The 16,866-nt window shown below is 44.3% G+C and overlaps 1 protein-coding gene across 2 annotated transcripts; it reads left to right on the top strand.

The window, feature by feature from the left end:
- Positions 1-1,051: 1,051 nt before the first annotated feature.
- On the top strand, positions 1,052-14,305 carry LOC123162512 (ABC transporter G family member 48-like). Of its 2 annotated transcripts, none has more exons than XM_044580295.1 (19): positions 1,052-1,524; positions 7,487-7,569; positions 7,963-8,047; positions 8,146-8,436; positions 8,520-8,610; positions 8,718-9,618; positions 9,719-9,879; positions 10,010-10,113; positions 10,246-10,411; positions 10,503-10,616; positions 10,746-10,861; positions 10,995-11,327; positions 11,441-11,731; positions 11,996-12,079; positions 12,306-12,439; positions 12,602-12,829; positions 12,934-13,105; positions 13,597-13,851; positions 13,956-14,305. In XM_044580295.1, exons 1-19 carry the CDS (start codon positions 1,060-1,062, stop codon positions 14,223-14,225), a joined length of 4,344 nt encoding a protein of 1,447 aa, XP_044436230.1. In that variant the 5' UTR covers positions 1,052-1,059; the 3' UTR covers positions 14,226-14,305. The 2 variants fall into 2 exon arrangements, with proteins under 2 accessions (XP_044436230.1, XP_044436229.1); XM_044580294.1 differs by lacking the exon at positions 1,052-1,524 and adding an exon at positions 4,762-4,877.
- The last annotated feature ends 2,561 nt before the right edge of the window (positions 14,306-16,866 follow it).

Genomic DNA, 16,866 nt, shown 5'->3' with positions numbered 1-16,866 from the left:
GAACCGGATGAAGACGAGTTTCATCGTGATGATGCTCATCGTGATGACCGCAGCTCTCTTCTATGTGATGGTAGTTTAGATGATCGATATCGACTTGTAATGTGAAGACAAACTCGCTACTCGCGGTCTCGAGACTTGTAATATAATGTTCTATCTTTGTTCGGTCTTTTCAATTCGGAGACTAATATGATGAATTGTATTCGGAGACTAATATGATGAATTGTATTCAAAGACTAATCTTCTATTGTATTTGATGAATCTGTTGTTGATGTGTGCTGTCTATATTTTGTCAAATTATACATTTTGTAACCTGTGCAAAAAACAGAAAATAAAAAAATAAAAAAACCTAATATTCATACTAATGGCGCATCACATGACAGTGCGCCATTAGTATGACAGTGCATACTAATGGCGCATCACTGGGTAGTGCGCCATTAGTATGCCGCGGTTACTAATGGCGCATCCAAAGGTGGTGCACCATTAGTATGCCAGAGCACCTGGGTATACATGGCCTCTGGGAGGCATACTAATGGCGCACCCTGGCCTATACTAATGGCGCATCCGCGGTGCGCCATTAGTATACCAGATACTAATGGCGCACCAGGTGGTGCGCCATTAGTAAAAATTACTAATGGTGTGCTATTAATGGCGCACCACAGATGCGCCATTAATAGCCATACTAGGTGCGCCATTAGTAGGGGTTTTTCTAGTAGTGTTAGTACGATGACTTTTCGACTGTCTACTGCAATAAGGTTTGCCTGGCTTCGATGAGAAAGTGAGCAGCGTGTCTTCGGCTTGCCGGCGCTTGTAGTTGTCGCTACGTTGTTCATGGATCTGATTGTAGTTTTTGTTACTTCTATTGTTCTTTTTTCTTTTTGAGATGAACTTCTATTGTTCTTTGTAGTGTCATGAATAGGTACTAAGTTTCTCCGGCCAAAAAAAAGCACTATTACGTTGCAATCGCGCTAACGGGCACCGTGTGCATATATACGAGCCTGCCCTATCTAACAGCGGGGCAGTCGTGACTCGTGAGACCATAGCTAGGCTATGGAACCGACGATGGCAGCAGCATCATCAGGGACGTCGGCCCAGTCAAGTAACCGGCGGAGCATGAGCTGGGGCTCCTCCATCTCCCACTCGTTCCGGCAGCCGGACACGGACGACCCGTTCAGGCGGGCGCAGTCGCGCAGCGACAACGACGAGGAGAACCTCCGGTGGGCGGCGCTCGAGAAGCTGCCCACCTACGACCGCATGCGCCACGCCATCGTCCTCAATCAAGACGGCGCAGGTCTGGTGCACATCGAGCAGCTTGCCCGCGGCGAGGCCGGCCGCGCGCTCCTGGAGCGCGTCTTCCAGGACGACAGCGAGCGCTTCCTCCGGCGCCTCAGGGACCGCGCCGACAGGGTGGGCATCGACCTCCCGGCCATCGAGGTGCGGTACCAGGACCTCTCCGTCGAGGTCGACGCCTTCGTCGGCAGCCGGTCGCTCCCCACGCTCTGGAACGAAACCACTAACTTCCTACAGGTATGGAGTACCTTACATTCTCCTACACGGCTACACCTATACACATGCATACGTACGTATGGACCCTGCGCAAACTTGCATGCGTGGCTTGCTTGTTTCATGGCCTCCATCATCGTTTTTAATTCTGTCTCGTTTCAACACAAGACTCGTCATTTTTCGTCTGATCCATCCAATCCAAGGACTGTCCATTTGGGTTTCAACATATTGCAAGGCTAATTTTGTACTACCTTCGTCTCAAAATAATTGTCTCAAGTTTAACACAAATTTATACTAAAATTAGTACAAAATTAAGACACTTATTTTAGGACTGAGGGAGTAGCAAACCAGGCTTCAACTAATACCGAAAAATGCTTTCGCCCCCGCTTTATAAATAAAGCAACCACCGAGCACAAAGTCAACAAGGTACCAACCGAACAACACACACACCACCACCGCAGACAAGGTCCAACAAACAGGCACACAAACACTACACGGGTTCAGCTGTGGGCACATCACAACAAACCCAACACAAACACAAGGCATGCACAACACACACGCGGCGGTGGAGGCTAACGTACGCTTCGTCCGCCGTTCTTCACTTGTGGCATTACTTTTTATTCCTACTACTATGTTATTGCAGGCGGTTGTTTCGTTTTCGCTTTATCTATGCTGGCTTGGATTTTAATTTTGTCCTGGCCGTATTTTTTTTCCACTCGTATATGGTTTGGGCTGATATTGGAGACGATATTTGTTTAGAGTGAAGAGTGAAGTTGTTAGGTGTGTGATCGTGGAGTTATTAACACGTTTCAGCCTCGGTGTCAGCTCTTATTCTATATTGAAACTGTAAATTGTTGTTATAATGCTCACACAGGTCGACCAATGAGGCTCTCGCTCTCTCAGCTTGGCTCCCTGCTCCACTCGCTCGCTTAGCTTTTTTTCTACTCGCTCCACTGCTAGCTTAGAAAAAACAGGCCATCATATTTTTTTAATTTAAAGAAGTTCATTAAATCAAAAGAAGTCACGTATTTTTAAAAACCTTGAAGTTTAAAAAATGTTGCACATTTAAAAAGAGGAATTTAAAGGAATGTTTTGAAAATTATAAAAAAAATTGTGGATTTCAAACAATGCTCGTGAATTTCTAAAAGGTTTAAAAAATTTATAATGTCATGGATTTAAAATTCTTGTTGAACTTTGAAAATATTCATGAATTCGAAAAAAATGTAATAGTTTTTAAAACGTTCATTACTTTTAATAAATATTTATGAATTAGCATGTGGAAAAATAAAATGTAAAAATAAAAAACCAAGAAATAAAGAAAATAGGGAAATAAAAAAGCAGGAAAAAACAAAATAAAAACTATTATAACCGGTGTAAAATACCAAAAAAGAAAGAAAAACAAAACATCAGACAATACCCTCTCAAAATCGGGGAAACTGGCTGGCCCAACGAGAGACATCCTAACAGATGGGCCCATAGCATATCGCACAATCCCCAGTGCGCCAAGTCGCTTCAAATCTAAAGAGATTAGTATATTAATAGATGTCTTGAATCTGATAGAGTAACTATATATATCCTTTTTTGCGATGGGACTACCAATATACTTCATCACTTTGAAAAAATATTTCGAGTAGAAACCAAATTAGCCAAAAAAAACTCAAAGGAAACCGCGTTTGGGTCTTTTTGGAGTGAGCATGTGTCATTTATTAGTCAGTCCTAGGCATGAAGGGAAAACTTGGGGGGTCCCTACACACAACACCTTCGTTGCTCATCGTTGCAGGTCGTAATCATTGAAGCCCCATTGGAAACAAGACGAGTGTGTCCATTACGGCCTTATCTATTGAAGCACTAGAATGTAACAAGTTGTGTTGTGAGCTGAATATGTAGCTCACTACAAGCCGAGGTCTTGTGGCGTGTCGGCCGAGACCTTGACGATGCTCGTCAAAACACTGATCCGTCACCTCCACTCGATGAGGTTGGAGGAGAGGAGCATGCTCCCCTGGCTCTATTCACCAGTCGTTCACCAAAGCACTCGTCCTTTTAAGAATGACTCTATTGTCGCCCCCATAAGAGTGTACAATTATTTTCCAACAACTCCTGAAAAAATTGACCCCGCCTTCCAATGCCGCTAGAGGAGGCACTATAGAGATGCAGACGAAGCCAAAAAAAAATTCCAAGGGAGGCATTGTTGTCACCAACACTCTAGAAACCGTTGGGAACCCTAAATCCACCACCCTGAAGGAGCGGTGAAGAAACCACCCTATATCCAACTAACCCTATCTTCAGTGGCCTTCGTAAACAAGCGGTCTCTATCCTATGAGATTAGCTTACGGGACATGTTTTGCAGGCCAGGAGGTGATTCCTGTGGCAAGGCTTGTATGGAATTCGAGAGCCCTTCTAAACTGCATGTTCTTTGTCTGGCTTGCTATGAAGAATCGTTGTTGGACCTGTGATAGCCCAGCACACTGTGGACTACCACACTAGGCAGCATGTTTGTTATGCGACTAATACATGAGATAATTGATCATCTGGTTGACTGCATCCTCTCTTTCAGTGTGGCTTGGGGTACTCTTTGCTTGTGGTAAAGCCAAGTAGGTGTCTCAAGCCACTGACACACTCGTCGGCTAGGGTTCCTTGTGTTCCGAGGTTGCCTCGAAGGACTTTAGAACCATCCTCACTATCACACTCTTGGAAGTTTGGAAGCATAGGAATGCGTTGATGTTTCATCATGTGGTACCAGCCGCGGATGCGGTCCTCTCTGCCACTGATTGGGAAGGGAGAGCATGGATTGTGGCTAGGTTTCTGCGGTCAGATGGGGAAGCCTTTTGCTCATCGTTAGCTAGATAGGCAGAGAGATTCCAGATAGTGACATCGGTATTTTAGGTAGATGGATGATGTGTTTTGTGCATCTTCTCGGGATGTATGAACATGCCACTATAGCCGAGCAGTCTCACTCCTTATTCTCTAATATATGATACACACTAGAAAAGAAGGAAAACAAAATTAAAATCATAGATAGCGGCATATATACAAATATGTTCAATAAAGGATAGCCAAAATACCACTAGGTAAATCCGAAAGTTTCAAATACCACTAGTCATAACCAAAGTGCCAAAAATATCACTAATGTCAAACAGAGACTAACATATTTGAAGAAATACACATATGCCCCTTGCTCATCTCTGTCGGTCCAGAGGAAAATATACGACAATGCATCTTTCGTAGGGTCGAGATTTAATAGCATCATTCAAGCACGTGACCATGTGAATCAGGAAAGCAACTGCAAGAAGGAAAACTGTGCAAACACCATAACAGATGTGGAGGCAGCAATGGAGCCGGCGATTTGGATCTGAGCCCGGACATGAACAATAAAATCGGTAAGAATAGTTTTTTAAAACCTCAATTTTTTTTCCAAGCAAGATGCTTAAATGCATGATCACCGTGCAAAATTGATGAAAGTTTTGACATTTGAGGAGCTCGTGGCAAAAAGGAAAAATTCCAGGTGTCTAAGAAATTTTTGAAAGTCGCATTGTTCATGCCTGATTTTGTCTTTTTTTTTTGCCACGAGCTCCTCGAATGTTCAAACTTTATAAAAAAGTCACGGAGTTAACGCATAGGAGCATGTTGCCCCAATTTTTTATTTTTTGAATTTCTTGATTTTACGCAGAGTACTACCCATTAGTGAAGGCTACCTATCATTTTTAAATATATTTAGGTCGGGAGTCTTCCCTCCTATGAAAGCACACACGCACATTCTGCCCCTATGTGCACCTCCGAAAGACTGAGCTGACATATTATCTTGAGATTTTACGAAGCCGTCCTAGGTGCCTCGTAGTCGACGGAAACGTCTCTTCCCACTGAACGCGTATCACCGAAAATCCTAAAATAAATTCAGAATAAATGCGATTACCAAGACTTAAATCCTGATGGGCTGAGATACCATTATCCACCTAGCCGTCCAACTGTAGGTTGGTTCGCTCTGTAACATTTGTTGTTTGAGCCTTGATGAAATGACTAACATAGTGTGCTGCCGAGCTGTGGTTCAGAGAAGAAAAAAACACATAAGGGACAGAGTGGTTGAGCCTATGCTCCACACCCGCCGCTGCTCCCTCTACACCCGTACAACCACCGCAGCTGCTCTCCGCACCCGCCCTTGCCCACCTGCCGACGTACCGGGAAGAGAGAGGACACCACGAGAAAGAGACAGGGGAGAGGAGCAGCAGAGACCTCGACCTGCGCCGCCGGCCCTTAATTGGGTGGCGGAGATGGGACACGCGCGCTGGCTCCAATGGCGAGCGTCATGGAGGTGTTCGACGAAATGTCTTTAAGAGGCCAAGGCGTGTGCTGTGCTAGCTAAGTCGTGGTGAAGTCACTCTTTTTTTTTTAGAACGAAGGCTTAAGGAGGAGCCCGGCTTTGAATTAACGAAGCCATCAACCGGCCAGGATTACACAAGGCCACCAAGCAATAGCGACCGAAAGATACACTGGAGCTTAGTGAACAGCTAACAAAGCAACGCACACTAGAGCAGAAAGAAAATACATGGAGAGCCCAGCTAGTAGTGTCGAAGCCTACTGCACATAGTCAACAGAGAGAGGAGCAGCAGAGAAGCCTCGATGATCAGCCGAAGGCCAGAGAAAGGTGTGAACTGTCTGAACCCAAGGGCAAGGGAAGAACATCGCTCCCAACGCCGAAGAGGAACCCTTTCCTCTCGCCTAGGCTCGAAGGCGCCGCACCGTCGGATCGTTGGCGCTCACCCGAGAACTAGAGCAGATGCCAGTCGGATCCCCATCGCAGACAAGTTGCACAGCCCTCGCCACGCCGCAGGCACACACCACAGCTGCACTGCCACCTCTCCTGAACAACCAAGAGCAGAAGGATAGCCGTCGGGAGGTCGCCGAAGAAGAAAGCTGCCGAGTCCAAGAGGCGGAGAAGGGGAGCACCAGGTCCCGATCCATGGACGCAAGAAGGACTCTTGCGGGAACGAGCACCCTCCACGGAAAAACGCAAACTTGGCCTCGCAGCTGACGGACGCCCACCAACCACCTCAACTCTCTCCCGAAGAACCAGACACCCAAGACGGCGCCTCCAACAAGGACGCGACGCACAAGGCGCCGCCGCCGGCCAACCCGAGATGGGTTTTGGGTTTTCACCCGAGGTCTGGGACGGGGGTGAAGAGGAGAGCCCTCGACGGCGCCTCCAGCGAAGAACACGACACGCACATGCGCTGTCACCGTCGTGACCGGAGGACCGGCCAAGGGTTTCCCCCGGGCTCGAACCTGAGCACCCCCACCCCACCAGCACCGGATCTGGCGACCAGAGTCGCAGAAGGGTACGACCGGCGGGGAGGAGAGAGCAGGGGAGGAGGGCGCCTGACCTTCAGATCTGAGGCAGAGGGACTCCACGCCGCGCCCGCCCGCCGGATCCTCGCTGCCCGGGCAGCCGAGGATGCCGGCCACCTCTTCCTGCGCGCGCGCCGGTCGCGGAGGCAGCGCCGCCTCGCCGTCCGGGGCCGCCGCCCCGGCATCCAGGTCCTTCGCGGGGGCACGAAGCAACGCAGCACCTCACCACCACCTTCATCGACAACCCAGCAGGCTTGCCTGTCGATCCCCTCAGGTGGCGGCGAGGAGGGGCTGGGATTGAGGGGGTGGCGGCGCGGGGAAACCCTAGTCGCCCCCGAGTCGCCCTCGGGAGGACGACGCGAGGGCCGGGGGGGTCGTTTTTTTTTCTTCATATTCTTCTTTCTGGTGAAGTCACTCTTACCACGGGAAGGAAACAGAGGCCAATTAGGCGCTTCTTGCCCTATCATGAACCAATTCCTTGCTTGTTTCTAATATTGTGATTATTCACATTTTGTATGATCTACCCATAATTATCCATTACTGTACAGATTAGGTGTATATGCATCGTCAGTATCCACATTAGGTGTGTATGCATCGTCATGGATGAATTGAATTTGATGGTTTGTTTACACTACGATGACTACAGGGTCTTATTGGACGATTTGGCTCCTCAAACAAGAGGACCACTACCGTACTCAAACACGCCTATGGCATCCTCAAACCATCCAGGTAACAAGCAAATCATCACACTCTTCTTCCTGCAATTGTTTCTTTTATTATACCAGCAAGAACAATAACCGTAGCAGGCTCATTATCTCTCTCATATGTCTCTCATGCACATCCTGAGGCAGTATCAATTTGTTACGTTACATCTAGTTAGGTGTTTTTAGATACAGCAGGTAGTCCCCAAAATCGGTTTTCAGTATGTAGCAATTATTCTTCCTGCAAGAAAAGCAACTCGTTCATTTTGTTGCTTTCCACTAAATGTAATCTTAAAAGGAAAAAAAAAATGCACAGTGGCTTTCCTCAAATATAAACTCAACAAGGAAAAGGAAAATGCACAGACTGATCAACTGTACCTTTTGAAGCAAAGTAAGTTTTCGACATGCATATTGTTTTCAGGATGACTCTTCTTCTTGGACCTCCTTCTTCAGGAAAGAGCACACTTATGCGAGCCCTTACAGGGAAGCTTGACAAAAGCCTCAAGGTTTTAACTCATCTTGTTAATTTTTTGCTTATGCATTATGATCACATCCATATAAGATAAAAATAATCACCATCCTTTGGATACTTCAACACACCCAGGTATCTGGCAGCATCACATATTGTGGTCATGCTTTTTCCGAGTTCTACCCTGAGAGGACCAGTGCGTATGTCAGTCAGTATGATCTCCATAATGCAGAGATGACTGTAAGAGAGACATTAGATTTCTCCAGGCGATGCTTGGGTATCGGTGCCAGATATGACATGCTTGCGGAGCTCACTTCAAGGGAGCGGGAGGCAGGCATAAATCCAGATCCTGAGATCGACGCTTACATGAAAGCTACTGCAGTGCAAGGACATGAGACTAATATTATAACCGATCTTACTCTCAAGGTGAGCTTTGCCTATTCTATGAACTACATGGAGGTCTCTAGCAAAATATTGCACGCTGAGTCTAAAAAAAAACCTCCCATTAGGTGCTTGGGCTTGACATTTGCGCCGATAACATCGTCGGTGATGAGATGACCAGAGGAATTTCTGGGGGGCAAAAGAAGCGTGTCACAACTGGTATGTACGCACATCTACCTAGAATAACCTCCCCCGCTCAACTCATTGTGGAAACGAATTTCTCACTTAATTAATGTTATGCTAATATTCACTTCTGTCGATGGCAGGGGAGATGTTAACAGGACCCGCAAGGGCTTTGTTCATGGATGAAATTTCCACTGGTTTGGATAGCTCTAGCACGTTTCAGATTGTAAAATATGTAAGGCAATTGGTCCATGTGATGAATGACACTGTGATGATCTCCCTTTTACAACCACCGCCAGAGACCTACAACTTGTTTGATGACATAATTCTGCTATCAGAAGGATACATAGTGTACCATGGGCCACGCGAGAACATCTTAGAATTTTTTGAATCCGCTGGTTTCCGGTGCCCGGAGAGGAAAGGAGTTGCTGACTTCCTTCAAGAGGTCACTTCCAAGAAAGACCAGCAACAATACTGGTATCTTGACCAGGAGCAGTATCGTTATGTGCCAGTTCTAGAGTTTGCTGAACATTACAAGTCATTCCATGTAGGCCAGCAGATGCTGGAGGAGCTGAAGATTCCTTTTGAAAAATCCAAAACCCATCCTGCCGCGTTGACCATGTCGAAGTATGGGCAATCCAGCTGGGAGTCATTCAAGGCAGTGATGTCGAGAGAACAACTATTGATGAAGCGCAACTCCTTCATCTACATCTTCAAGGTCAGCCAGTTGATCCTCCTTGGGCTCATGGCCATGACTGTATTCCTCAGAACAGAGATGCCCCATGGACAGATTTCCGATGGTGCTAAATTCTTTGGAGCTCTGACTTTCAGTTTAATCACCATTTTGTTTAATGGGTTTGCTGAGCTACAACTGACCATTAAGATCCTTCCTACATTCTACAAACAAAGAGATTTCTTGTTCTTCCCCCCATGGACCTTCGGACTGGCAAACATCATCTTAAAAGTTCCTGTTTCATTTGTGGAGGCTGGGGTATGGGTTGTCCTCACGTACTATGTGATGGGCTTTGCACCTTCTGCAGGAAGGTATCCATCCGCATATAAATAATACTTGTGCTCATTCCATTTTCTGCATTTTAAAGTTCTGAATTGATAACTCTACTATTCGTCTATCTACTCATTATAGGTTCTTCCGCCAACTTTTAGCTTTCTTCGTTACTCACCAAATGGCAATGGCTTTGTTCCGATTTCTTGGTGCTATTTTGAAATCAATGGTTGTTGCCAACACTTTTGGGATGTTTGTTCAACTTATTATTTTCATATTTGGAGGATTTATCATCCCTAGAGGTAAGCATACCGTCATGATAATTGATAAAGGCATTCATATTTCGCTTTATAGGCATGATAAATCAGCTACCTACATCTAATTTGCATGGATCAAAGTAACCTTCTCCATCCCTAATTTTCATGTGGACAGGTGACATCAGACCATGGTGGATCTGGGCTTACTGGGCATCTCCTATGATGTATAGCCAGAATGCAATATCGGTCAATGAATTCCTTGCCAGTAGGTGGGCCACTGTAAGTTTTTCTCATAACACTGTATTATTTTTTCTTTGATTTCTTTAAACTCGGATAGTTAGGAGATCATTATATCTTAGTGTGATGTAAAGGCGGCAACATCGCAACTAATGCGAGGCATTTTTACTACAGCCAAACAATGATCCTACTATTGATGCACCAACGGTAGGAAAGGCTATTCTTAAATCCAGAGGCTTGTTTACTGGAGACTGGGGCTTTTGGCTTTCCATTGGAGCCGTTATAGGATTCACTATTTTGTTCAACATTTTGTACCTTCTGGCCCTAACATACTTGAGCCGTGAGTATCATTATTTTCTGTTGGCTGAGATTTGTTTGATGCCTTAGTGAGCAAGGTACTTACACACTACATATGCTCTGTTTTCTTCCAGCTAGCAGTAGATCAAACGCACTAGTTTCAGATAAGGAGAATGAGAGTGGCACAAACAAAGAGCAAATGTCAGAAGCCAGTGTGTCATCTACTATGCCATCTTCAATACCTATGGGTGAGGTCTTCTTTAAGTATCCATCTTAGACTATTGCAGCCTCTACAATATTCTCAAGTTTATGGAATATTTATCAAGTCCATCGACGCCTTAATAACAATACCAATTAGTCACTATCTATGCTTGCAGTTTCTACAGGTGCTAAGGAAGCCACAAATAAGCCAGCTCAGTCACGAACTACCTTGCCTTTCCAGCCTCTTTCACTTTCTTTCAACCATATAAACTATTGGGTGGACATGCCTGCAGTAAGCCTACCTATAGTCCTCCTCACACATATCTTATTAAGACATAAGTTTGCTACTTGTATGGTAAACTTATCTGTTGATATGGACAAAAAAACTGAGTTCTAACATTAAAATGTGTCATCTTGTGTTTCAGGAAATGAAGGAACAAGGATTCACAGAAAGTCGTCTCCAGTTGCTCTCTGATATCAGTGGTGCATTTAGGCCAGGAGTTCTGACTGCACTAGTTGGTGTGAGTGGAGCTGGGAAGACCACTCTAATGGATGTCCTGGCAGGAAGGAAAACCAGTGGAGCTATTGAAGGAAGTATCACCCTCTCCGGTTACCCTAAAAAGCAAGAAACTTTTGCCCGCATTAGTGGCTATTGTGAACAGATTGATATCCATTCACCAAATGTTACAGTATATGAATCCATTCTGTACTCTGCCTGGCTGCGTCTTTCCTCAGATGTTGATGACGCTACGAGAAAGGTACATATTTCAAGCCACTTTTCATACTCAAGTAAACATGTGATGTTCTATATATTTGAAACTTCAAATTATTTATTTTGTGTGACTAAAGAAATTAATCTTCACTCACATAGATGTTTGTGGAGGAAGTCATGACCCTTGTAGAACTTGATGTGCTGCGTAATGCTATGGTTGGTCTCCCTGGAGTTGACGGGTTATCGACTGAACAAAGAAAGAGACTGACAATTGCTGTGGAGCTAGTAGCAAATCCTTCAATTATATTTATGGATGAGCCAACTTCTGGTCTTGATGCTAGAGCTGCAGCAATTGTCATGAGGACAGTGAGAAATACAGTCAATACTGGGCGTACCGTTGTTTGCACGATCCATCAACCAAGCATTGATATATTTGAGTCTTTTGATGAGGTTCGCTCCTCTCCGTCCAAGAAAATAATCGGCTATATATATTTTACGGGTTTTTATGTTAGTGTCTGGTATACACTTTCTTATGTTCTTCATGGCTTTTGCCATAAGATGAAATTTAGGTGATGTAAAATTCAGGCGGTGTAGGATAAATGTTCTTCAACCTGAGTGTCGATTAGCGATATATATGTTTATATTGTATATCATTTTGTTATAACTGTGTTAGTTCTTGAAATGCAAATAACTCACAGCCAGTTCCTTTTCTAGCTTCTGCTTTTGAAAAGAGGAGGGCGGGTTATTTATGCTGGTGAACTTGGTCGTCACTGTGATAAACTAGTTGAATATTTCGAGGTAAGTTTCCTTTGCTTACATGTTTTAGTTCAGGGTAGCCAAGATTTTACTGATTCAATCAAGTTTGGAGGTATCCAGGATTTTACTAGTTTTCAGTTTGACGGATAGCCTACTTACAAATATGATCAATGGGCTTAGAAAAGTCATTAAAGACCAAACATACCTTGAACTCCTTGAAGATGTAGCAAAAGTAAGACTAGCCCATGAGGCTGCCATTGCATTGCAGGAAATTCCAGGTGTGGCTAAGATCACAAAAGGATATAATCCTGCAACATGGATGCTGGAAGTTAGCTCCACTTTAGCTGAAGCTCACTTGAACATAAATTTTGCGGAAATTTATGCTAATTCCGTTCTTCATAGGTAAGTAGACCCAGTCGTTGAACATAACCTTTCACCATTATTAACTAGTTGTTGTCATTTCCACTAAAACAAAATACATATGCTCTTGAAATGAAGCGCCAAAATGGCAGTTGTTTTCATTTATACTATCCACAAAAATTCACATTTGTTAAATATGGCCAGGAAAAACCAAGACCTTATTAAGGAATTGGGCGTTGCCCCTCCAGGCTATCAGGATCTCTCATTTCCTACAAAGTATTCTCAAAATTTCTACAACCAATGTGTTGCAAACTTCTGGAAGCAATACAAATCTTATTGGAAGAATCCACCCTACAATGCCATGCGCTATCTTATGACGTTGCTCGATGGTGTTGTATTTGGTACTGTGTTTTGGCAAAAAGGAACAAAAATGTATGATCCTATTTTCTTGCTATAATTGAGGCTTGAGAGGATGATACATTAATTTAACTCCGTGGAGGCACTAATATTTTTTCATCTGGTTAATTTTTGGCTAGAGAATCGCAACAAGACTTGTACAATCTACTTGGTGCCACTTATGCTGCTGTCTTCTTCCTTGGGGCTACCAATTGCTTCACCGTTCAGCCTGTTGTGTCAATTGAGAGAACAGTTTTCTACCGTGAAAAGGCGGCAGGGATGTACTCTCCATTATCCTATGCATTAGCTCAGGTAATTTCTTGATCAATTGATACTCATTTTGATTGAAATTTAATACTCCCTCCGTCCCAAAATAAGTGTCGTTGATTTAGTACGACTTTGTACTAAATGAGCGACACTTATTTTGGGACGGAGGGAGTAGTTTGGATGCACTGAGCTTGTTCAGGGTGAAGGTATGAGCCCATCCTATTCCAAATACAAGGAGCCCAAGTTCTGAAGTTGCTATGATTATCACTTAGCTAAAAATTAAGAAACAATTAGAAACCCCAAATCAGGGAGGGTGAAAAACTAGATTTTTTTCAAAAGAATTAACAGCGACCTGCTTATAATATTAATAAATTGAATGAGTTTAATAAAGTAAAGGTGGTGAAAGGTTTGATTTTGTTTGTGAATCATTTTGGCCTTATATAGCTCCTCTTTGAAATGATCCGCTGAACATTTGAGATACGAACAAGTTTTAAATCCATCCATTCTCAAAATTGTGCAATTTTTTATTTGTGCAGGCATGCATGGAGATCATCTACAACATCCTCCAAGGGATGTTATACACAATCCTCATCTATGTGATGATTGGATATGACTGGAAAGTTGACAAGTTCTTCTATTTCATGTTCTTCGTTATTGCAAGCTTCAACTACTTCACATTGTTCGGCATGATGTTGGTAGCATTGACTCCATCTGCAATGCTTGCAAGCATACTCGTATCCTTTGTACTCCCTCTCTGGAACCTGTTTGCTGGGTTCCTCGTTGTCAGAACAGTAAGCAAGCTAAGATTAACCGTGTTACCTGTCAATTAACCAAATTCGTTCATTAAGGATTGTTGTGATGGATGTATGGATGGTTTTTGTTTTTATTGTTGCAGGCGATACCGATTTGGTGGAGGTGGTACTACTGGGCCAACCCAGTGTCTTGGACCATCTATGGTGTTGTTGCATCGCAGTTTGGTGACCATGGCGGTTCTCTGCTAGTCCCCGGTGGGAGCCCTATGGTGGTGAAGCAATTTTTGGAGGATAATTTGGGCGTGCGGCATGATTTCCTTGGCTATGTTATCATAGCCCACTTTGCCTACATCATTGCCATCTTCTTCGTCTTCGGCTATTCCATCAAGTTCTTAAACTTTCAAAAACGTTAGGCAGTGTGCAATCCGTTTTGGCGCAGTGAAGTAATGTGTATATATGTATAGTACAAGCAGTAGGATTCAGAGACTCTACATAAGCTCTATTGTTATATAATCGAGAGTTGGTAGTGATATACCTGATTCTGCTATTATAATATTAAAATAAATTCAATAAATACAGAAAAGTTATTTTTTGTCCCTCGGCGTTGTCAAAGTCTATGTTTGGTCATAAACTCTATGTTAGTTATCCCTGACCCTCAAGTCTCAAAACCGTGAAGGCTTTGTTCGGTTGTTGGGGATCCAATCCCCTAGTGGATTCAATCCACGCAGGGTTTGGGTGATCCTCACCCCGTCACCCAATCCCCACTAATCCTTTCCTGCATAATCCATGTCTACGTATAATTGTTCGTTTACACCTCTCTCTTGGCAGACGAGTTGGAAGCCTAGCAGAATAGAAATTAAGAGTGGTGAGGAGAGGGCAAAAATCTTATCCGTGGGAAGATAATTTTTGGGAGGAGCGGACGCCGGAGATGGGGGTCGCTGTGGGAGCCGCCGTGCTCGCACCGCTGCACCTCGAGATCTCCTTTGAGCTCGTGTCGGGATGGAAGAAGAGGGTCGTGCCGAGGATCTTCTGCTGGGGAGTGAGGGGGGGGGGGGGTTAAGGTAGAAGGCAACAGCCGGTCTTCAATGGAGGATTGAGTTCGTCTCTCCGGCTCGTTCCCCGCCGCCGCTCTTGCCCTCTTATTTTTCTTTCGAGACGAAACGACTAGACGAGAAGAGATGAAACATGGTTTTCTTCCACGCGGAGGGAGACATGGCTCAGAACCCGGTGGAATCCCTGCGGTTTGAGGGGGTTTTGGATGGGAAATAAACCCGTCCGGGTTTAACCGAATATGCATATAAGCTAAGCGGGGATCCAACCCCTGCGAGTGTAAAACCCACGGGGTTAGGGACAAAACCCCTCCGATCCCGGCGGGGTTGGGATTAAACGAACGAAGCCGAAATGTTGTTATTTTCTCACTGAAAGCTGGTTTATCTTTGGTCTTCGTAATTCTAGCATGGGATTAGGATCATGCTCGTGTGTGTATGTTTGGCATCCGTTAGCGTGTGCATGGACCTTGTAATGGTTAGAGCATTAGTGACTGTATCAATAAAAAAATTGAGGAATCCCCGAGTGGAATCCCCCCACCTAAATATATTACTCAAAAGGGGTAGTCGGTTCAAGAGCAATTACACAAGCTCACGAGAATTACATAGAAATGCGCAAGTGTGAGGAGAGGAGTGCCGTCTTTTTTAATTCTTATGTGTCCAGAGGTCTAGATCATCAATCATACATCTATGGAGATGACTGAATGAATGTCGTTCCCACGAAAAACCTTGGTGTTTCTCGCCTCCCAGATCCATAGGATTAGCATGACAATGAGGCTCCATGTGTCAGGATTGGAGGCTAGCGGTGTAGTACAATCCCAAAGGTAATCGATTGAAAGGAAATAATAAATTTTAGTTACCAATAAATCACTTTGATGTTTAATAAGTTCTAGGAGATCATGTTTTGTAGAAGAAACATGCCTTAGAAGATAACATGTGGGGCTTGAATGGAAAGGAAAGAATGTGTTATCTAAAGGCAACATAGAAGAAGACGGCGTGAGGTACGTACGAGTGGCCATGCTTATACCGCCAGTCATACCAGAAAATCGGGATGTTACAAACAGCCGCGTTCGCTGCTCCTTGTACCAAAGCTACGCAAAAATTTCAAAGATGCCCAATACAAATAACAAGGCTAGCACGCATAACCATGCTCGTGTCGCGCCTCATATCAGATCAGTTTCTTAAGCCTCCGAACTTTCTTAAAGAGAAGACGAGATCCGGTATGAGTGTCTTCGCTCTCGTACCAGGTACAGTAAAAAAACCTAGATTACTTTGCTCAACAGCGACCTTGAACAAGAGAAAATTCTACTGCTTCTCATACCAGATACGGTAAAAAAAAACCTAGATTAGCTTGCTCAACAGTGACCTTGAACAAGAGGAGAATGTCGTCAACGAAGAACAAGCTGGAGACTCCGTGATTAATTTTTGCAATCTTTGTTAGAGATAATGTATTACCCCTATTTCATACTTCCTTCGTTTCAAAATAGATGACTCAACTTTGTAACGGAGGGAGGAGTTCAAAATACTCAAAAGACCATCAGCTATGAAGAGGAACAGATAGGGATTTGAATTACCCTTAAAAAGATAGACTTGAAGAATCAACTTGCCTGACCCACCTCAAAATAATTTAATGGAGCGAGGATCTCAACATTGCACACAGAATATCTCATAGAACTCGAACACTCTGTCACCAAAGCTGGCCAGTTACTGTACAAACTCAGTTTATTAAAGCTCCCTAGAAATCTCCACTCAACTCTGTGTCCATAACCCCAGATACCAACAATAAAAATTTACATGTGAGCATCTACAGCTGGGGTCCCAATACTGACCAGGAGGACAGCACGGTCAGTGACCTATCACTTTTCCCGACCCAATGAACTCCTCAAACAACCCATATATGCCTGGGCTGATCGGCAACCCTCATATGCAGCCTAAATCTATCGTGGATATAAGACGGCCGGACGCGTCTGGTCACGCTTGCCATGTCAGATCCGGTCCATCCTGGCCC

This window comes from Triticum aestivum, chromosome 7B (genome assembly GCF_018294505.1).
Source record: "Triticum aestivum cultivar Chinese Spring chromosome 7B, IWGSC CS RefSeq v2.1, whole genome shotgun sequence".
In the NCBI taxonomy this organism is placed as follows: Eukaryota; Viridiplantae; Streptophyta; class Magnoliopsida; order Poales; family Poaceae; genus Triticum; species Triticum aestivum.
The sequence above is the reverse complement of the archived record's forward strand: the minus strand, read 5'-3'. Positions and strand labels throughout refer to the sequence as shown.